Here is a 22,861-nt window from a genome sequence, read left to right as displayed (position 1 = left end):
AATTAATGCACCTGATTGTAAAAGAAAATTGTTTTTATTTATTTTTTTATAATCATATGAGAAAGTTAATTAAAAAAAAATGAAAATATATGTATGAAAGTATTTTTTTTACAAGTAGGAGGGAAAAAATAGGGAGGCTCATGCAAATGTAGTTTGTGGTGCACCTCTCCCAAAATTCGTGTAAAATTTTGTGGTTCCCATTGAATTGCTTGATGCCTGCAGTAATGAAAGACTGTAAACTCTCTGTATTATCCCTGTTCTAATGGGTGCATGACAAATCACGGACAACCGAAATACGTGTAAAATATGGTCATTTTATGCATACATACCAGGAGGCTCTCTCTGTTTTCATACCCTCTGATTAATTTGCATTAATTGGGGAATGGGAAGTACATTTTTTTCTATATTTCAGGCAGTTTCATGAGGGTGCAATTGCAGTTTTACAAGAACACAATCATAAACTGAATAGCAGCACATATTTATCTGGGAAAGTTATACCAATATCGTAGCCAGGAAAAAACAAATGATCAGTAAAGAACTAATTTTTAAAAAAGGAGTATAGCTATGGATTCATATTTGTCACATAATACCAATTAAAATAGTGAATGTATATTATTGTATACTTATTTGTTGTGTAGTAAGTAAACTTACATATTGCCTTTAAGGAGAATATAATGTGAGAGAAATGATAAATGGGAAAGTGCAACTGGCACCAAAATGTTTAAATTAAAATATTAAACTCTATGGACCACGACTTTGAGAAATTAAAAACTTTTAATGAAGGCTAGGCACCTGCAGCTCCACCCAAGCTATGTGATTTTTCGGGTACCAGGTCTTCCTGGGAAACCATAACCTGCACAGGGAAAGGAACTGGCCCCCCTACCCTGATGTGTGAATTTCACACGCCGTCGGGCTTAGTACTGGGTGAATTCTACCATCACCTACCAAACCGACCTTCGGGTTGATTACTGTGTTTATGGTTTATGTATTTCAAACTTGTATTTTTAAAAAAGGATGTTAAAGTTTCAAAGTAATTATTCATCTTTACGATTGTTATTTTATTTAGTCTTTAGGCACCTGGAAGAAAGAGAAAATAGCAGGCGTAATCTGCTAAACAAATAATCCCCACAAGGATAATCAAGAGTTTACTGTAGTTCATTGAGAATAGTGATTGTAAACATTTTGTACTGAAATCTTGATGACTAAGGATTCGTGGATGTCTCCATTTTCCGTGGCGTTCAGGATTCGTGGAGACATCCACGAATCCTGAACGCCACGGAAGACTACGATCTTGATGACTAAATTTGACCTTTGTGCACAAGGGGTGAAGATCAGTTGATGTTTCATGAAAAGTACACCCATTGGATTTTCTTTTCATCCTCTTAAGGTTTTTTTTGTGTTAAACTCACATTTATTTCTTTTCCAATTGTTTAGGCTGTACACAGAGAAGGCATACAAACAAGAGATGCAGGAGAATACTTACCCAGAAATTCTGCGGTCAAATTTGGGTTCAGTGGTGTTACAGTTGAAGAAGCTCGGAATTGATGATCTGGTGCACTTTGATTTCATGGATCCTCCTGGTTAGTATGGGCATAGCCCAAATAATGTCTATCAATCTCACCCGCTCTTGAGAAAGGCAGATGTCTAATCCATGGCATGCTCGGTACTGCTTTCCTCTCCAGCTCCAGAGACCCTGATGAGGGCGCTTGAGCTGCTCAACTACCTAGCTGCCCTTGATGATGATGGCAACCTGACCGACTTGGGGGCAATAATGGCAGAGTTCCCACTTGATCCACAGCTGGCCAAGATGCTGATTGCGTCATGCAACCATAACTGCTCCAATGAAATCCTCTCAATAACGGCCATGCTCTCAGGTATGTGCGTGCTGACTCCCCTCAACGCCCAACAGCAAGTGTATACTCAAACACACACACGCACATACACATATGGTCACACATTTCCCCCCTTCCCATGATCACTGATTTGACTAAATTTTATAGAGCTATGGAATGACGAATGAGAGCGATCCACCCTCTTCTATATGGGTGTGGTGTGCGTTGTATTCATTAGACTCGGGCAAAATGAAGAAAAAATAACGATGTTGTTCCAGGGAATCTTTTGATAAACATTGTGCTTTTGATAGGTAAACACTGTGATACTCATCTCACTTTACCTCAAAATATTTTCAAAACAAATAGGACCATTAAAGTTTCTAAAGATCTTTTTCCTTGAAATGAGGTCTCAGAGTAGATTAAAAGTATTAATGACACTGTGGGAGTACCAAATAATTTCAGTTTTGTAATCAACACAAAATCATCATTATTTATCAATAATAGGTCAGTTCCTCATTATTTCATTTTCTCATAATAAGGCCATGGTGCTTTTGACTCAATCATGTGCTTAAATATGTATGGATAATCGTTGCAATATTCATGAGTACACATGTCATAATCTAATTGCACAATACTTGTTCATTGAAGAGTGTTTTTCCCAAAAGTAAATGTATTATTTGGAAAGGAATATTTTTGGACCACGATTTGAAAAGGCAACTGAGCTAATCATGTCCATCAATTTTTCAGTCGTTGGATCGACTGCAGCCTCCCTCTATTTTCTTTCTAATGTTGGCACTTGCATTCTCCGGTAGCTCTTGATGATACATGATATTGCCCTTTGGTTGGTCAAGAAATTCGCCTGTTGGTTTTTCTCATTCAACATTCCCATCTATTTTCCATTCTTTTCCCTCCTGATATGGTTTTTGTATTTTTGACTGATTCTTCAGCTGATGTCCTATTATCCTTCACCAGGAAGATTATTAATCCATGTAGTTACACTTTCAACCTTTGTTTACCTTCTCTTTGACAATTTTCATGTGTTGTACATCCAGGTTGTGTACTTCTCTTGATGGAGTTAATAAATTATCAGTCTCCCCGTGATTGCCATTCACTTCTAATGGTTAACAATACTAGGCATCTAAATTTTAGTGAAATCACTTAAACTAAAATCCCCTATTGCCATAATTATAGTCACCACTGTGGACCCTAGAACGCAAGACAAAAACATGGCACAGAATGAATTCTTCTGCCGAGAAATCATTTGTAGGGTTTTGGTTTTTCGATGATAATTTGGGGAGGAAATCATATTAAAAAATGTTTTTCAAAAAAATGTAATAAACACTTCAAAAGTAACATTGCCGAGAAAAATCATGTTTCATGGTTTGGCTCGATATAGTAATACCTGGTCATTCAGTGGACAGTATACTCCATCAAACAGTAGGCAGTACTTGGTCATTCAGTGCTCCTTAGTGATCAACTGAAACATCCTTTCTATTGAAGGAAAGGTTTTAAATTGGTGAAAACTTTCAAAACCTGTAAAGTTTGAGCTATTCCAATGCTCCATATTAAAACACTTTGAAAAATTGGTGATTCCGTACCCCAGTCTGACATCTGAGACCCTCGCACAGTGGAATAAAGTTTGGGACAAAAGAATATAATTTAGAATAACAGTAAAAAGTAATTAATTTAAATACTAGCAATTTAGTGGACACCATTCTTAGGTTTTATATGAATTTAATATGAATGAAATGAACCTAATGAATAGGTTCTTTGACCACTCTTGTCTGTTATCATTAGGACAGTTGGTTCAATGTTTTGATGATTGGCGTGGGACTCCTCTATGCACAGAGAGTAAGTCCATAACACGTGTACCTTTATTCATAATATTCCCCCAGTTGGTGGTTGCTTGTGACTTAGATTTGTGATACTGCCTCTCAGGTTCCTTTGTTGATTTTTTGCTACCCCATTAGTGATTAAGAGGCAAAGCAAAAATTGTGCATGGTTGCTACTAGCCCAGGAACCATAAAATGACAGGGAACAGTTTGAAGTTGGCCAAGAAACCTCTTCAAAAGTTAATTACAATGCTAATGGGAATCAGAATTTTTTTGTTGCTTACTTTTGAAGTCCTCTATGAAAAATGTTTCTGTTGGCATGGTGATACAAAATTTACTGCTGTACAAGTTGTTTGATAAGCCAGGCACCAGTGGCAGAGCACACTAATGGACTGTAATAACTGAATTTTCAGAAAATTAAAGTTCACTTGTATTCCCAACCGGTCGCCTTTTCCTGAATGTGGCCGTCTTCTCTTTGATGGGTTTCTCTGCTCAGGAGGGTGCCTGTGGAAGTGGGGAAGGCCCCTGGGTCCAGGAGCGTAGCAACCATGTTTTGGATTGGGGGCACTCCGTTGTTTATAGATTTGGGGAGGGCAGGGGTGGGTGCGGAGAGCCTCCAATGGGAGGGGGGAGGGAGCGCCGTTGCACGTCCCTTTGTTTTTCTAACTGGATGGTAGTGCCTCCCCCCTCAGGAGGTGTCTGTGTGCTTCGGACGATGATGCACGCACCACTAGAGTCACGACAACCAACACCAACAAACACCAACCACCACCACCACCACCACCCTGGGTCCGTCCACTAAACGGGGCTTTGGTTGGATGTGGGCGGGCGTGGGGGTCTCCCTCTGGGCCCCGGCCCCCCTACAGGGGGTTGGGACCCCGAGGGGGCTGCCCCCTCTTCTGCCCCCTTCCCCTTCCCCCATCCACCTTCTAGTCCCACAGTGCTTTGTCCGACCCAATGAGGCCAAGAAGGCTGCGGACGACGCCAAGATGAGGTTTGCTCACATCGACGGAGACCATCTGACCCTGCTCAACGTGTACCATGCATTCAAACAGAGTGAGTATGTGCTCATGCACAGAGTTTGTTCTCTCTCTCCCTCCGTAACTGTATTTCCGACAATCTTGATTGGTCCAGTCCTTGGTCATGAGGGAAGCAATTGCTCTCTGTGACAAGAGGATTGTCTTACCTTGGAAAACCTTCCTCTCTCTCTCTAATTTTTTGCAAATTATAATGAACAGAATAAATGCATTCTTGGGTTGTTTTTGAACTAAATTTAGCATTCTGAAGGCCATAGCCACCATGCATTCGTGGGGCTATTCAAGTTCCCTTTCAGCAGTTGGTATTGTCTCATTGTGCACTTCATTAAAGAAAAAGAAGACGACCTGATGATGAGGTAAAACATCAAAACATTTAAATAAAATACTGTGGAATCACCAAGTTATAGGTTCTCATTATAAAGTGAATCGATTCTAAGAAATCATGTGTCAAACAACCAATAGCAATGAGGAAAGTAAAGAGATTTAATAATGATTTCAATTGTTTGAGACAACTGTGGACCATTTGGTGTCCAGTGTGAGGGAAAATTTTGATTAGCTAACTCATGGAATTAATTTCATTCTGAAATCATGAAAGCGAGCATTGGGAAACCTAAAAGTCTTAATTTTGTTAACATTAATTTGTGGGGATGTAACTTTTGCGGGGAAATGGTAGTTGAGTAATTTGTGATATCATAATAATTGAAGTAGTAGCTGCCATGACTTTACTGAATACTGATCCGAGTCGTGGAATAGTCGATGAAGCAATCAAAGGGGGAGAAGTGAGCATTCAGATGTGCATGCAGGTGTCTGGACAGGCAGGGGTGGCATGGGTTCCAGGTGTGCAGGTGAAAAGTTGTATGGGGCAACAAACGGTGTGCAAATTCAATGGGAGTTGCACTCAGTCAACAGATACGTTGACTGAGTGCAACTCCCAATACAATTACAATTTCACTCTGAATGGCATGCCTTTTCATAGCTGGAGAAGGTGACATTTCTGGTGTGCTACCTCTGTTCACTCAAGTGATCTCCGAAAGTTTGAATAGTTCTGTGTAGGTTTTAAAGTTCTTTGTAGCGACAGAAATTTTGTGTAGAATTTTGAAAGTCTTATTGAAATAAATCACTAAAAACTAGCAGAATATTTTTGATGGTTTATTTGACTAACATTCAATTTTATAAATGCCAAAAAATAAAAGGTGGAAGGACTGGGAGTGGAATTTGGATTTTTTGGAATCCACTCCCCATCCTTTCAAATTTTTATTTCTTGCTGTATAATATATTTGGGTACTGTGTTGCACTGTTGAAATAATGAAAATGATGTGGGAAAAAATGGTAGGTGTGAGGGGTCTGTCCAATAAATATGCGAACTAAGGCCATAAAAACTTAATTTGCATAATTTAGCGTACATTGATTTTGTCCCCTTCAAAGAGTTCTCTATTTGTTGCTTTGTACTTATTCCATCTTTTTTCCACTGTTTAAAGCACCCTTGGAAGTCCTCGGCGGTTATGCTTTTTAGTTTTCTCGTCCTTTCTTGCTTTATTGTGTCCACATCTTCCCAGTGATATCCCCCCATCACATTTTTTCAATTTGGGAATAGGAAAAAGTTGCAGGCGAATAAGGAGGATGATCAAGGATGATGATTGAATTTTTTTCCAGAAACTAGCTAACAATCAATGGTGAAAGTACAGGTGCATTGTCATGGTGAAGGATCCATCCATCATGTTCGGTTAAAATAGTGTGCACTATTGGTTTTCCTAAATTCAGTTCATCAGCTATCATTCGGACAGTTTTTCGAAGATCGGTAAGGACAAGGGACCGCACACGATCAATGTTGTTGTCAACACAAGTGGTTGAAGGTCATCCCGGCCTTGCATCGTCCGTGGCATCTTGTTGGCCATCTTTAATATGCTTAATCCACTTGAAAAGGAATGTTTTCTATAGAGCATTATCACTGTAAACAGCTGTCAACATTTCAGAAATTTCTTGATAACTTTTACCGCACTTCACCAAAAACTTGATGTTGATTCGTTCCTCTGTGATTTCGTCAATTTCCATTTTCAAACAACAGTAAGCAAACAACAGAAACTAACATAACTGGCACCATAAGCACAGCTCGGCGATCCACCAAGCACAGATGGCTCATTGGGTCTCCGGCACTAGTGCCGCTAGTGGGTGGGGTTATGGTCCGCGTCATGACCGCCAGGTTGCACCAGTTCGTGTATTTATTGGATAGACCTCATACATTAAATTAAAGAAGTACTCATTACACTTGTTTAACTCTTATTTATGACTTATTTTTATTTAATTTTGAACAGGTTATGGTTTTTGTATGTAACCTTTGTAAATATTGAAAGTTTACCTATCAGGAGCAGGGTAGTTAAATATCATCTGGAAGTGGTAATATCATGCAAGCCAATGAATGTAGTGTGGACGACAGGTCAATTTGGTGACCAAAATGAAATCTTCGTTTGCCATGTTTAGCGACTGGAACTTAAACATTTTAATGCTAAAACTTGCCAATCAATCTCTTTAAAGTTGTCTTCAACTCTTCTTGTCACCTCACTTCCCTGCTGTTGATTTAGGGGGCATTATAGCATGGAAGTATCTCAATACTTAGATAGCACATGAAGAAAATGCATAGTTTAATTAAGAAGATAATAATGAATTTACAGCATGAAGCAATAAATGCAGCAAGAAAAATTTAAATTTTTCTATTGCCTAATGTGATATGTACTACAAGTAGTCATCAACATTGCAGAAGAAGCATGATTCGCTATTATTTCTTTAGCGGCATTGTAATAATCATTGCCTCCCGTAATAATCTTTAAGCTCACTGGAACACTTCATTGAACAAAGTATTGGATTTTATACTTGAACCATATAGTTTTCATCATTTATTCTGAAATATGTCGAAACTACTGAGAGCACATATTCAATTTAATATTTCTGTAGAACGTGATATGGCATAGAGTAACTGTAGTAGAGTAACTTCCAAAAAACTAATGAAAGAGAATTTCGTGTGTTGATAAAACATTATTATATGAAAAGTAAATCACTTTAGGATGTTTAAGAGAAACTTAAACACTATGGTGAATCTATCTGCACCTTCAATTGGAATGGTTTAATTGGCTTTCAGATTTTCAGAGTGGCCCTATCGAAGTACTAGTGCTGGAACATTTTGGTCACTCTATTGGGGTCACGACTTCAGAATCCATTGATAAAATTTATAATGGCATGTTGATGAATGACTTAAGAGTGAAGGTGCGTAAGATTACTAATACTTATCATAATAGTCAACTTGAGCAAAAGGGTATCTTTGCAACAAAATTAGGACATGGAAAAGTATATGTCTGCAGGATGGGTGCCATGGTTGCTAGCAGTTGACCAAAAACTATACTAAATGGCTTGTTCTGAGATGATTTAGTAGCTTTGGATCAAAAACATAGGCTTTAAGATATCATTTTGTTACTGTGATTGAAACATGATAAGAAGACTGAAACCTATATTCGCCTGCAACAAAGTAATGGATTGCCATCAGGGAGTCCATTTCTTCAGCTGGGAATGTTATGGTGACTGTTTTTTAGGATTTGCTAGAATTGATCTTCATTTGCCCTTTGGAAATGGGTCAAATTATTTTAGGTGTGGATTATGCATCATGGTTAGGCTGCTTGAAAACCACACTGCGAGAGAAATTTCCATGATTGGCCCTCAAAAGTATCCTCTTGCATGACTAGTTCTTTACATGGCAACTTATTGTCAATGCCTGATGCAAGAAAAAATAGGTATTTTTTCCAGTGAATCACTTCTGAGACCGTAGTTCGTGGATCACTGGAAGGCGGACATTTTTGCACTTTCTGGTCCAAGACATATGTTTACAAATGTATTATCTGTGTTGAAAAGGCTTTACAATAGAACTGGGTACTACAGAAATGTATGATTCTTTTATAGCAAGATTTTAGAATTATGGAAAATATCTTTGTACACAAGTGCTTAGTGACTTTGGAACTTGTTGGCTAAGTACTTTGAGATGGATTAAATTTTTCTTTATTTTACTATTCTGGATTTACCAATTATGGCAAATCAACTGATATGGTAGTATTTCAAGTACTTAAGTCATATATTTTGCTGAAACTTCATTTACTATTTCATCTTACGTGAAAACATTAATGGTGCCTATAACCATAACGTATTTGGACCCCAAATATTTAATTTTGATGAAGTGGTGGATTTTATTCATCAGTTTTGAAGATAAATGGGAATTGGCAAAAAATTGAGGTGGTCTAAGAAGAAGAGAATGGAAAGCGAAGGCAGCCAGTCCACAAACTGATTCATACCTGCTTATGACGATTTAGCTATGGGCCAGAAATCAAGGTTTCTCCCACATTTCCTTCACCAGTCTGATTTGTTTACTTTTCTCTTAATATCAGTCATCTCATGGTAATTTAAACAATTGTCTCAATTTTGATTGCTGGTGTATCTAGCTACTATTTGGTTCATTATTTGCCTCTTACCCATTGGATTTCATGTGTATGGGAAGGCCCAGAAGTACCCCACCTGACCTTGAGATGGCAGTAGTTGTTTGAAAAATATCACTGTATTAGAAAGTATGCAATCTATAAAGCATATATTTCAAGTTTGAAGACGCTATGTTGTTTAGTATTTGTTTGGCAGCCATCAATGGTGAACGTTTTCAGTGAATTTGTAAAAATAGAGAAAATTGGTCATCATTATCTGATACAATATTTTCATTTGAAAGGCCTCAGCCCAACCAATATCAAAGCTTAACTGGATTCTACTCTGGGTGAGTCTGCTCCTACAATTACAACCATAAAATATTGGGTAGCAGAGTTTAAATGAGGCTGTACGAGCTGTCAAGATGAGCCATCGCATTGGTTAACCAAATAAGGTGATGACTCCAGAAACGGTGGAGAAAATCCCCGAGTGATACTGGATGATGGTCGACTGCAAGTGATCTAGCAAGCTAGCTGGCATAGTAGGCATTTCAAAAAGTGCGGTACATCGCATATTAACAGAAAATTTGGGCATGAAAAATCTGTGTGCAAGATAAGTTTGCTTACACTCGAGCAAAACCTGTGTCGTGAAGATGTTTCAATTGAGTGTTTAGCAAAGTTTCACTGCAGCAAAGCAGAATTTTTGGCTGTTTCATAACCATGGATGAAACATGGGTCCATTACTTCACACCCGAGACAAAAGAACAATCAAAACAATGGATTCAATAGGGAGAACCGGCTCCAAAGAAGACGAAGACTGTTTCATCTGCCGGCAAGGTCATGAATTCAGTTTTTTGGGATGCGCATGGGATAATTTTCATCAGCTATCTTGAAAAAAGAAAAACCATCTACTATTACCGAGTATTATGTGAAGTTATTGCAACGTTTGATCCAAAAAATCAAGCAAAAGCGGCTGCATTTGACAGAGAAGAAAGTGTTGTTTCATCAAAAAAATGCACCAGCTCACAAATCCGTTATGTAAATGGCCGAAACTCATGAAGTAAAGTTTGAATTCCTACCTCATGCACCCTATTTGCCATATTTAGCCCCCTCGGATTATTTTGTTTGCAAACTTGAAAAAATGGCTCGGTGGTCAAAGATTTTCCAGCCTTGAAGAAGTGATGTTGGCAGTTAATGGCTATTTGGAGGAGCAAAACAGTTCTTAATGTAAAAGGGTGTTGAACTTGTTGAACATCGCTGGGAGTGTATAGAGCTGAAAGGAGATTATGTTGAAAAATAAATAAATTTTTTCCAAAATTTTTGTGTTTTCTTTGTTGGGTTGGGTACTTCTGGGATTACCCTCATATGTATAAGTGTTTAATGTTAATTCTTGGGTAGATCTATGTTGCTACCCACATTAATCTGTGAAAGGTTGTAATTGGCTGGCATTAATATTGCAGATATGGAGGATCCCCAATGGTGCTATGACAACTTTGTCAATTATCGTTCTCTCAAATCTGGAGATAATGTGAGGCAGCAACTTTCCCGAATTATGGATCGGTTTAACCTGAAGAGGACATCTACAGACTTCAATTCTAAAGATTACTATATAAATATACGAAAAGCCCTGGTGGGTGGATTCTTCATGCAGGTACGTCACATGGTTGTTTATCATTGATTTGGTGGTGCCTCCTAAGAAGGAAATTCATTTACATATGATATGAAGGTTGTATATGCTAAAGGCCTTAATGGTTCTGGTCAAGGCTTCCATTTGTCCAGAGGTAGATGGATGTGGACACGAGTATGAACAGATTACTAAAACCACCCTGGTATACAGGCAAAGTGAAAGAAACACTGTAAATGTTACCCAAGGTTAGTAAACATTTTGAGTTCATAGTTACTCGTATAGGAAATTTAAAATTCTGTATAAGACTCATTTGAAATTATAATAAAGATACTTTGGAATCTCAGTGTAAGAGGTGTTCACAACCCCTAAAAATCGTAATTTTTATACTAGCTCATTATTATCAAAGGCAATTTATGAATACTCATTTGTTCATTTCTCTGCATTTCATGATAGTATAGTAGTTACTTTGTGCATTAAATCAATTAGATAAAAAGGATACTAGGAACTAGGAAAATACTGACGAATTATTCTACTATTTATTGACTAGAAATTGGTCATGTCTTCATGTGGGTTGATAAAGTAATGGATTAATGAAAATACCAACATGTTGAAATTATGGAATTTTATCTTCGATTTTAACTTATTATAAACCTCATTTCGCTCATAATCTCAATCATTATTTTATTGTATTCATGATTTTTTTAAATTTGTGTGAAATAAGCTACATTTCACACAAATTTCTACATGTTATATTTTCTGATGTTTACCCTAGACTTCTATTTCACAAAACCCTTGATTTGACGTTTTATTTACAGTGAAACCTCTCACAACGACTATCATTCTACAATCCTTCCCATAATGCAAAACAATTTTTCTTATATGAACTAATTTGAAATGTGTACCATGCCATAAAAAATAAAGAAGCTTTATTCAAAGAAAATAATGTATGCACTGTTTTGGATTGGGGATCATCTTCATCTTTTCTTATATTTTGGAATTAACCAACCTGGAGTGTAAACTTGATTTGTAAAAACAAAAAAATCGAAATAATTCATGTATTGTTAATGGCATATTCCTAATTATTTTTTAGTAGAAAGCTGTCTTGTTTTGCTGAAGCTTCAAAATTTTGTGAAATTGCAACACAGCATTATAATAAAATAAACTTTACCGTGCCTAGCCACTGCATTATTGGGGTGATGCTTCACAGTATATGATGCAGTGCATTCTCCTCTGCTGTTGTATAGGTTCATTTCACATGTTCTTCCAGAAGAGACCCATCTCCTCATATTTAAAAACCTGCTACAGTAGGTAATGCTCAGAATCTTTGTGCTTATTGAAGTTGCCGAGGAAGTTCTCTGTTACATTTGTGCCAGAGCTCCTTGCTTCATAAATACCACTGATTCCAGTTCTTATCTTTAACTTCCCAAACCACACACAGCTTCCCTTAAATACTTGATCTTCAGCCATTGATGATCTTGGTATTTTCTTAACGAGATCATTGAAACTCACTTTCCCCCTCTCACATATGGTGTTCTCTGAAAAGTGTCACCTTGCAATGGTTTTCATTTATCCATATGATAAGCAACCTGTCAACATCATTGAGAATACATAAACAATATGTAAACATTCTTGTCATGCCCTTTGAAGTACTTATCTCCTTGATTTTGTCCTTGTTCTTGAAGATGGTGCAAATTTATGTTGACCAATTGTTGATGGGCAGGCAAGATCAGCCTTTACCCACACCTTGTTTTATTTTTAAATGATTTGAGTTTTCATTTATAAGGTTATTTTTTATTCTTTCATGCCTGTCTTGTCTTTTTCTTCAGGGAGATTTTTAAAACTATGCACAAAATGTTATTAAACTTCACACGAAAAATGATGAGTTATTTGTCTTAACAAAAGTTTGAAAAAATGTGTGATCGCTAGTGACTCTTAAGATGCTAACGGAACAAGAGCTAAACATAAACTGAAGTAACAGGCTTGCAATTATTCCAGGAATCCCTTCCCCTCTCCTCATCACTTGTTAAGCGAGACATTTAAAAAGAATATTTTTGCTCGCTCTTAGAAGTATTCACTATCGGAGGTGTTCATTAAACGAGGTTCCATTCTACATCATTCACCAGCACATGCAAAGAACAAATTTTTAATCCACAAAATAATGAAGGAAAGGTATTAGACTGTAAACAATTTTTTCTTTTGAGATAACTGAAGAGTATTTTCATTAATGCCCACATAGATATTTTGCCTTCTCTTTGAGTAAAAAATGTGCATTTCTGTCAGTGTTCTAGAGAAAAATGCACGAGCATTAGGAAAGCAAATTGGTGTTTTTGTGCAATTGGGTCTTAATATGTGAATGATGTGGTGTTAAGCACCCCCAATTTTGTGACCTTCTATGCAACAGTGGTAGCCAATGTCTCTTTAGCGCACTGCTTGTGGCTGCATAATTGCTTTCAAAGATTATAGTGGATTGGGCTGAGACTTCTGTGGCTTTAGCAGTAAGAAAACATTTACTTTTCATAATTTCATTGGGTGATTTATTTGTATGTACTTATGCCTTTCCGTTTAATCATATCAGTCCCTAGATTCAAAACTCTTCACCACCCTGAAAGCCCTAGGCAGGCTGCATTGATAGACTAGATTGAGCTAGATCATCAATGCACTCTTTGGGCTGTATGTTGACTGCACCCTGCTCTCTTCGCTGCGCTGAACACTTTTGTGTCATGAGAAGTGGTGGGAGTGGAGATACCTCTTTTGGCTGAAAAGCAAATCACCTCTCCCTTTGTTTCCAAACAGGTAGCCCACCTAGAGCGGACGGGGCATTACCTCACAATCAAAGACAACCAGGTTGTTCAGCTCCATCCATCAACATGTCTTGACCACAAACCTGAATGGGTCATTTACAATGAGTTTGTGCTGACCACCAAGAATTACATCCGAACTGTAACGGACATAAAACGTAAGTTGCAAATGGACAGGTGGAAGTCAAGTGTCAAATTTTGTCTTGTTTATGTAATACATCTCCCTTTCTTTTTGCCATTTGTGGTTCATAAGTTATGAAAAAGTAATAAATATTCTCCTTTGGTGGGAAAGGTCATATATTTCACGAAAAAAAATGGCTTGTTTAATCTGAATACTATAATTTCACTAATTTAAATCTGTCATTAGCCATTATTATTATCTTAGTTTAAACAATGGTTAAGTGCAGACTCTCCTGTGGCAGGAGTAACAATTTTCTGAAAGGTTTATGCTCCAATCAATTTGACTTTTCTCCCCAAACTTTTCTAATAAATTTCATGCGTGGCTTTAATATCAGAAAATTTGCAAAAGGAGCAACTGAAGAAAATTGACGCTATCACACAATTTGAGACCCATTTTTTGTTGCGATTATCATGTTCAGCGCGAAGTCAACCGGAGTACTTTGCATGTATGCCATCACATTGTTTCTGAGCCCTATGGATTTGCAATGGGAAATGAAAATTTAGTCACTATATGAACTTCCCTTTTTTTTCTCTCTTTCATGATAGTTAAATAATGCTCTGTGATTGGGAATGAAAAAGACACCAATTTGTATGTTTCACTAATAGAACTCAAGATGAAAAGGTGGGAGGTTCAAGATTGACTGAATTCTCATGAACTGTCTACTATCCGACTAGTTGAAACTATTGCTCACATAGCTGTAAAGAGTAGAAACTGTTAAAGGCTTTTAATGGTTGGGACTTCTTTGTTTCCATGGTCAGTCACTGAATAAAGTAATTTGATGCAGCATTGCTCAGAGATATGACGTATGTTGCCAACTGGATCTTTCCAGGGTTAAATTATTCTCCAGTTAGCAAATTTCCATTAAATTTTTCTCCATGGAAATCGGGTTTCATAAATTAAGTGTTAGTTTCATGAGTTATTTATTGCCAGGGGACTCAAAAAATACATATATGACCAGGAAAATCCAGCCCATACCTCCATGAGAGGTGAACTTTTTAGGAATTAAAAATTGTGTCAAGAATTTAAATGTAACTTCATCTGCAAACCCTGAGGTTGATAGTAGTTTTGTTTATAGAAAATAGTAGTATGTTTATTTAGATATTTAAAGTAAATATAATCTTTTTTACTGTTTAATAATGACTTTTGATGAAAGTTAAAGGAAATTGGCTGATAGGTTCTCTATTTACTTGGATTCAGATAACTATTTATTAGTTAATACATGCATGTATTAGCATTATAAAATTAGTTTTCTCTTTTCGCTTCCTTAAACATATATTCCTATTAGTCCCTCGGTCTTTCTTTGGTATTGATCTGTTTTTCCTTCTTGTATGCTCATAACTAATCCATTGTGCATTAAATTGTTATAGCTGACTCCATCTGAATCTTGTCAGTGCCTTTTAACTTTCTGTATACTTCCTCGCTTTGCTTTTTATCTAGCCATTTGATCTTGAGTATTTATCCCATAGCCATTTTTAACGTCACCTATCCTCAGCTCTTCATTTACTCTACTTTTGTAATCAATTTATTTCCAAAACAGACACTATTGCCTCATAGTCACGCGGCTTATTTGTGACCATATTCTATGGAGTTTGGTTCTACATGATGTAACCTTATCATCTTGTGGTTTGTTATTTCCTAATGCAAAATGTATGTTTTAATGATGTAGGTGGAACAGTTGTAACAAGTGATGTAAACTCAAAAGTCCTCTGAACTACTAATCACAAAAATGCATATGCATTGCCTGGTGAATCAGTCAAAACTTCAAGATAAGTTTTTAGTGCAGTTTGACTGAAAAGTCCTGAATTGTATTGAAAATTTTCTTCAAAGAGCTATGCAATTCAGTAACAAGGTGTTTCACAGGAAATATTTAAAAAATTGAGCTAAAGATATCACACTGGAGAGGATTAGGCGAGAAGAGTTTAATCATACTGGGAATATAACGAGAGGATTCTAATAATAAAAGTTTAAGAGAGAAATTCAGAGAGACTGTGCAAGATGCTGTGGCGGCAACTTTAACCGAGTCATCTACTAATGTACTAACTCTGAAATGGCTGCATTTTAAAGAGAGAACCTACTGACATGTAGATATGGTAAATATATATGCCACGTCTAGCCATTCAGACGAAAAAATACTTGGAATTATATAAACTACTGGAAAATGTTCCGGGAGCAGTAACAGGGAAGAACCTAATTGTGATGGGAGATTAGAAGAGAGGGCCACGAGGGAAGCAGCATGGGATGGATTAGATTGGGGGAAAAAAATACTGTGGAAGAGAGATCGATAGAATATTCTAGCAAGAAAATATGGTAGTGGCAAACACCCCCTTGAACAAAATTGGAGAAGATACGCATTGTCGATGCTGGGGGACATTGCTGAGATACTAAATAGGTATCCTATTCAGAGAAAGGTACAAGACCCCAGTTAACAGCTACCATGGTGCATAAATAAATAGTGATCGATAACCTGGTGGTTAGGGGCAGCCAGCTATGGTCCAAGAAGAAGGAAGTGAGAAATCGTGGAGGAGAAAGTTCACGGCAACCAACTACTGTAAAATAGAAAGAACAAATGATAAGAAAAATGGAAGGACATAAAGAATGTAGTAATTGAAGTAGCTGATGAACAGAAATCTAAGTGGATATGGACAACAGCTCAAAAAAGACCTAGAGGCAAGAAGAAAATATAAGAATCCAAGAAATGAAGCTGAAGGGACTCTTAATAAGAACTTGCCTTACCAAGTTAAACAAGAGTACAAGAAGGTCCAGGAAGAGTAGATAGGAAGCTGCTGTGAGGAAATGAATGACAACCAGCATAAATAAGGGAACCAGCAAGAGATTCCGTCTAATCAACTGGCGAGAAACATTCTGAGAAAAAACAAAATTAATAACATTTGAGATGCAAATGGAAATATACTAATAGAAGATGAAGACATTGGGATAAGATGGAAGTATACTTCGAAGAACTCTACCAAGGGTCCAAAACCACTTAAAGGTAACTTAGTGAAGATGTTGTGATAGAAAAAGACAAATGGCCTGGAGATACTGAGGGCTGAATTCGACAGAGTGGTGGTGGACCACTAGGCACCAGGAGTTATCTAACTAAATGGAGAAATGACAAGGCACTCTGGGCCATGTTGAAGGGTACCTACATTGGAATAATCAAAGATAGCAACGACAGCAGAAACCTTGGAGGGGACTTCGAAATGTGTGATGATTGTAATGTCAAGAAGACCGAGAACAGATAAATGCGAAGAACACCGAACATTGAGCCTGATATTTCACGCATTGAGGTAATCTGCTGAAAAAAGGAAGGAAAGATAGAGGAAATTGCCTGGGCATTCTACCTGGGCAATAGTATAACTTGGAATAGAAGCAGCTCAACCAACTTCACCTGAAGAATAGGTCAAGCTAAGAAGCCATTCATGAAGAAAGGCAGCTCCTCTGCTCCCCGAGGTTATGAACAAGGAAGCAGTTCTTCACAATGTTCATATGGGGCATGGCACTCAACAGGCCAGAGGCATGGAGCATTGGAAAACAAGGACCAGTAAAGAAGCCCATAGAAGCCTTAGAAACATAGTACTGTATTAGTGACTGAATTCTAATGCAACAAGCAAGCTTTTTGTCATTATTTACGTGTTGAATTGGCATCTGCAAAAATGTTTTCCAGTGTTAAATTTGATACAAGTGTCTTCAAGGGTAATGGTTTCTTACACTGAAACAAACTTATCAGCTAGAACCCTGGGAAAAATTCCAATGATATTATCATGTGTTGACATAGTGTTTACCCCGTTGACTTGAGGAGTGGTTTGCTATAATTGCAGTAAGTGGAAGGTTGCAGTCTTGAACTGATATTCCTGAAGGGCTCTCTATTTCAGGCAGATGATTGTTGTGATGGTTATTTGTTACCTAATTGGGACTTTTTGTTTGTGACTAAAGGCATTCAAAGTTTGATATTAAACATTTTTCCATTCCTTCTATTGATATGGCCTTCTTGCCTTTTTTTCAGCCGAATGGTTAATAAAGATAGCCCCCCAGTACTACGACATGGCCAACTTTCCACAGTGCGAGGCTAAGAGGCAGCTGGAACTCCTGCAGGCAAAAATGGAGTCTCGCCAGTACAAGGAAGGCTTCTGATTCTGTGATGAAACAACAATCAGTTTGCTTCTGAACTCATGTGGGCCCTTTGCCTCTCCATCTCTGCGACACTTAGAAAGAGAATATGGATGGTGAACTTTCCCTTCCTCCCCACCAGCCGTAAATGATAGTACTTCTGCCTGGGATCAATTTGCTGATGGAGGGCACATAGGGGCGCAAGAGTTGTTAAGGGGATAGGAAGAAGGGCGAGCCTTCCGTGTGTGTATATGTGTGTGTGAATGTTTGTTGCGTGTGGTCAGAAGATGGTGGGGTTGAGAGGGGAGAAGTGGAATGAATAAAAAGGTGGTGGGAGGGGTTTTTGTGCGCATGTACATGTGTTTTTGGCACACCATGACCACAATACCTGGAAAAAACTTTGATTCTGTTTATTATAACATTCTTATTTTTTTAGTGACCAACAGTTATCCATTATTGCAGTTATTTTGTATCTAGGCTCTTTATATTGTGATGTCCTGGTTTAGAGCCCTTCTGTTAGATCTCATTCACATACAAATTTTGCCTCACCATGAAATCTTTTTGAAGGTAGCCTCAGTGTGGAAGTTGAGGCATTGCTTTGGAATTTGCATTAAGATCGTTCATTGTATTTGCAGAAAGTATAAATTCGGTTTGTGTGGGTTGTAGTCGAATAACTTAGAGGATATTTCCAAACTACGGGTTCAAAAGAAATATGTCATCTGCCCATATGGCTGCCAAAACTGAATGCACTTGTTGTGATATATTGACAAATGAGCTTAAGGGGTAGCAAATCCTTTAACTGAAAATGTCAATTTTTAGGAATATGTAATTTGCTTTGAATTGACCTTGTGTACACATGCCAGGCATGCAAAGAAATGAAGTTGACTTTTTTAATAATAAAGTTCTATTTACTTTCAATTTACAGTAAGATTTTAAACAACTCTGAATGTGACTTGAGCATCAAGTAATAATATTAATTTAATTAAGTTAATATAATTTCTAAGTCACACCAGCATTATGCAACACATGAAGTAAGGGAGCTGCAAGGTACAAAAGCAACTCTGGACAGCCAAATTGTTCACTCTGCCTTCTTGATATGTCCATGTGTACATACTGGATAAAATCAAATGTTAACTAATGTAAAAAAAGGAATGGTAGAATGGTATCTTACAACTGTACATTGTGAAGTAAACGAGCAGAAAAAAATAATTGATAGACTGTCAATGAAGTCCTCCCAGGTACTTCCTTATTAGCTACTTATTTAATATCTATTGAAGTGCTTGCAATTAGCAGTTGTGAGCCCTCTTTTCAGTGCCTGTGGTCCTCATGGACCCTTGGCTACGCCTACGAGAGCTGGTCTTATAACTCGTTCGTGCAACTTATAACCTATTTTGGAGACAACCACAATTGTGCCTGCTGACTTTCCCTGGACTTCCTGCAAAGTAGGAAAAATATTTGTTAAGATTTGTCCCCACATACATTTGTAGATTCATTCAATAATCATGAAGAACCAACCTGTTGGAAAAGTGCTTCATGTAGATTTGGATCAAATTTCTCCTCCATTGGGTTCATTGGGACAAGACCATGTTTCTTGAAGACCTTTTAAAAAGAAAACCAGTTATCAGTGGGTAAAAATGATTGCTGGCTGTTAGGTTACAACACACTTACTGCAAGACTCACCTTTTGTAGCTGCAGCTCTGTCATGACCAACCCTTCATAGAGACTTTTTAAATGTGGATTACTATCACTGACCTCTTCTTTGGGAACACTCTCGGTTGCCTTGGCAAGAATGTCAGCCACCTAATGAAAAGAAGCTTTGTTTTCAACCAAGTTTCTGAATGAATCATGTTGGATTGAACATGAGGAAATTCATGAACTTTGAATGAAGAATGATGTGAAGGAGTCTGCTTTCTTCCTATGGACAAGAGGGAATTTCACTCCTACAAGGGATGAGATGATTCCGAAAAATCTTCATTTTCTGTACTTGTTAAGATGCTGAAAGCTGATTTCAATCTTGAAATCCAATTCAACTTCATTTTGATCTGAAGAACATTAGTACTAAAAAGTTTGTCAGCATAGGAGATAAAATAAACCAGGAATTTCAGATAACCATGCTAATTGTACTTTTCATGCGCCAGTGAATTTTCTGTCCATGTATCTTGGGGGAATTTAATCTGAACTCCTTAACAGAAAAAAATGTTCATTTTACTATGAGAGGTAAGAGAACTACTTCTAATCAAAATTCTTCCAAAGAGTTAGGCTGGGAGGTATAACCACAATGAGTTTAAAGCACCTAACCACTTTCAAAGGGCACTAACTTAAAATTTTGATAGAAATATGTAACATCAAGATGCACAGCCATTTTGACAGGAAAGTGTAACAATGCAGATGACATAAAAGGGAGATGTGACGACATTAACTGGTCTACACGGGAATAACCATTTCACTCCAATAACCACTGAGAATAGCAAATGGTACAGGAATTCTAGAGAAACTGTTGTTATTTCTAAAACAGGCAATGGCAACTGGACAGCTATGCAGCATTTCTGTCCTACATGCTGCTGAAGCTTTCTTGCCACATTTGTTCCCAATTCATCCGAAGAGGGATCTCTGTTCTCTTTAGATTGAATGCCAATTTACAGATTGGTGATGCAGAGAATGGAGTAGACAGCAAGTGGGTGGCTTATGAGCATGTTGTTTGGCTCAGTGCATGATTTGTGAAATGAGTGAAGATCAATTTGGCTTTTGCCATTCCCACCTTATAACTCACCCTACCCTACCACATTTTGACACAACCAATTGTTTAAAAATGTCATTCTTAGCCCATTATCACTGACTATTTGCCAAATTGTACCATCACACTTTGCAAAGGACCAAAACTCACTTGTCTGGCAAAGATTTTTTCCACTACTGTAGAATGAAATCCTGATCTCATTTTTGAGTTACCTTTAGATTTATATATTTATTTATGGGAATAACCCTTTTACAAAATGAAAGGTTAGTTCCACAATTATAAAAAGCATTTACATACGGGTACAAATTACATAAAGTTACATACTCATTATTGATAATTAAAATATAATTTAGAATCAAAGAAGAATTTTGATTTGCAATGCATGAAAGACATTTCAGATGGTTTACAGGCACGCAAACATACCTAGTTAGATAAATGTATGTAGACAAAATATTATAAATATAGTATTTGTTACAGGCCAGATGATGACACAAAATGATGATGTTAGTAGTAGTTATTAACTAGACTTAGTGGCATCAATTCGAAAAATGTGACCAATGGGCATTAGGAACAACTTAATGACATGTACAGACATCCACACAGCAATAATTAGCATTCTAAAATTCATCAGATATTTTTAATTCCATTTTTTAAGGGATCCTGGTGAAATGGAAAATAGGTCAATATAATCATAACTATTGGCAACTCTCATAATCTGGCTTACAGGCGAGTAGTAAGTGTAATTTTGTGCATGATATCTTTTTTTAAAGTGCCTCATACCTTGTGTTATGTGAAAATACTCGGAAAGATATTGCACTTGGGAGTTATAAGGAATCAATCTTGTTATGCAGTTATTTATAGAGAAAAAGCCATGTTATTAACTTTTCTACGTTTATGCAATGAGGGAAGATTTAGTAGAGGCAACATTTCACGGTAACTATAAAGATCTTTGTGAAGATTGAATCCTAATACAATTTTGCCCACGAATTTTCCCTGAACACATTAGCTTGTATGAATATGGAGTTTGTAGGACCTTTCTCATTTACATCCAAGTGCATGAGTCATCTTGGATTCTTTACTTTCGTATTTCTTATTAATGTCAACATTCATCCACATATTTTAGGGTTGGGATTTCCTCGACTGAATTCCTGAATACAATGGATAGTTTAACGAGTCAAGCATTTTTTTACAATTTTAAGTGCCATCTCAAACTTCACTAATTCGAATCCACCTTTCACTTGCTTAAACAATAACATAATTTTCACATTATTTTATCTACAATGACTACGTTAAATCGTTATTACACTGCATTCGTCCTACTACAGGATCCCTGCAGTTTTTATCTTCCTATATACTTTATTGAATTCTCTGCATAACTGAAGGTCGTAAACATCCTCATAATAACTACTGCAGTATTTCAACCTCATTTGATACTTAATTGTATTGCATTCAATGATACACTAAATTAAACCAGGATACTAAAATTATTTACCTCCAAAAGGTCTTTGCAAAAATTCTGAATACCAAAAACTTTTGCATCATCAATTTGCTTGGTAAGCCTCTTTCTGAGATTCTCTCCGTCTGCAAGGGCTCTTTTGTATTTATCCTGTGAATAAAAAGGAGATTTTTAAAAACAACGGTTTCCATAATTATGAATGATAATTGGGCCCCGAAGGAAACACTAGTATATACCTCCAGTTCCCGACTCTTTTTCGTAATTATTTCTATATCTTCATTCAACTTTTCTATTTCGAGCTTTAATTTGCGTTCACTATCAGAATCAGTCGAAGATTCTACTTCCTTCTTCAATGCCTCTCCGGGTGCGTCTGTGGAATTGTCACGGTTTATCGTTCGAGTCGTAGTAAACGTCTGTTGCTTGTTTAGCCAGCTACAAAAAAATACATAACAATCTTTAAGCATACTAAAAGCACACCATTTTCGTGCTTCATTAGTTACACTACGACGCGTGAATACGTAAATGTTTTCTTCTGAAAAAATTTACTAAATTTCATCATGAAAAACTTCGCATAATCTGGTGCATACTAATCTTCATTTCAAAGATCAAAAGAGAATATTCACATCATACCTAAACTTTCCAATGCTACACACACTTGGAGAACATTTAGGGTAGTTTAAACCTAATCGTAAACAAAGTTGAAGACTTCGTAGAGCCATGACGAAACCGACGAACTGATCTCACAACACACGAAACCATTCAGCTCTTATCAACGAGTAATACCGGCAATACGCTTCGTTTTTGCTGAA

General features: G+C 37.1%; 2 protein-coding genes across 3 annotated transcripts in view; one reads left to right on the top strand and one right to left on the bottom strand.

The window, feature by feature from the left end:
* Dhx15 (DEAH-box helicase 15) overlaps nucleotides 1-18,757 on the top strand; it is a 30,387-nt gene extending 11,630 nt beyond the window's left edge. For both annotated transcript variants that reach the window (XM_071592805.1, XM_071592804.1), the window contains exons 10-15: nucleotides 1,435-1,580; nucleotides 1,683-1,874; nucleotides 4,598-4,720; nucleotides 10,610-10,800; nucleotides 13,570-13,732; nucleotides 17,759-18,757. In XM_071592805.1, coding sequence (XP_071448906.1) covers nucleotides 1,435-1,580; nucleotides 1,683-1,874; nucleotides 4,598-4,720; nucleotides 10,610-10,800; nucleotides 13,570-13,732; nucleotides 17,759-17,886 — 943 coding nt within the window. In that variant the 3' untranslated portion in view covers nucleotides 17,887-18,757. The remainder of the gene's footprint in view (nucleotides 1-1,434; nucleotides 1,581-1,682; nucleotides 1,875-4,597; nucleotides 4,721-10,609; nucleotides 10,801-13,569; nucleotides 13,733-17,758) is intronic.
* Nucleotides 18,758-19,183: 426 nt separating this feature from the next.
* Roe1 (grpE protein homolog, mitochondrial Roe1) lies at nucleotides 19,184-22,825 on the bottom strand. The gene is made up of 6 exons (XM_071592806.1): nucleotides 22,683-22,825; nucleotides 22,289-22,484; nucleotides 22,089-22,202; nucleotides 19,543-19,662; nucleotides 19,378-19,461; nucleotides 19,184-19,297 (listed from the first exon to the last, which is right to left on the bottom strand). Exons 1-6 carry the CDS (start codon nucleotides 22,769-22,771, stop codon nucleotides 19,187-19,189), a joined length of 714 nt encoding a protein of 237 aa, XP_071448907.1. The 5' UTR covers nucleotides 22,772-22,825; the 3' UTR covers nucleotides 19,184-19,186.
* Nucleotides 22,826-22,861: the final 36 nt, after the last annotated feature.

This window comes from Hetaerina americana, unplaced genomic scaffold (assembly GCF_022747635.1).
Source record: "Hetaerina americana unplaced genomic scaffold, ioHetAmer1.1.p SCAF_5, whole genome shotgun sequence".
NCBI classification, from domain to species: Eukaryota; Metazoa; Arthropoda; class Insecta; order Odonata; family Calopterygidae; genus Hetaerina; species Hetaerina americana.
Note: the sequence above shows the minus strand (reverse complement) of the source record. Positions and strands in the feature narration are given on the sequence as shown.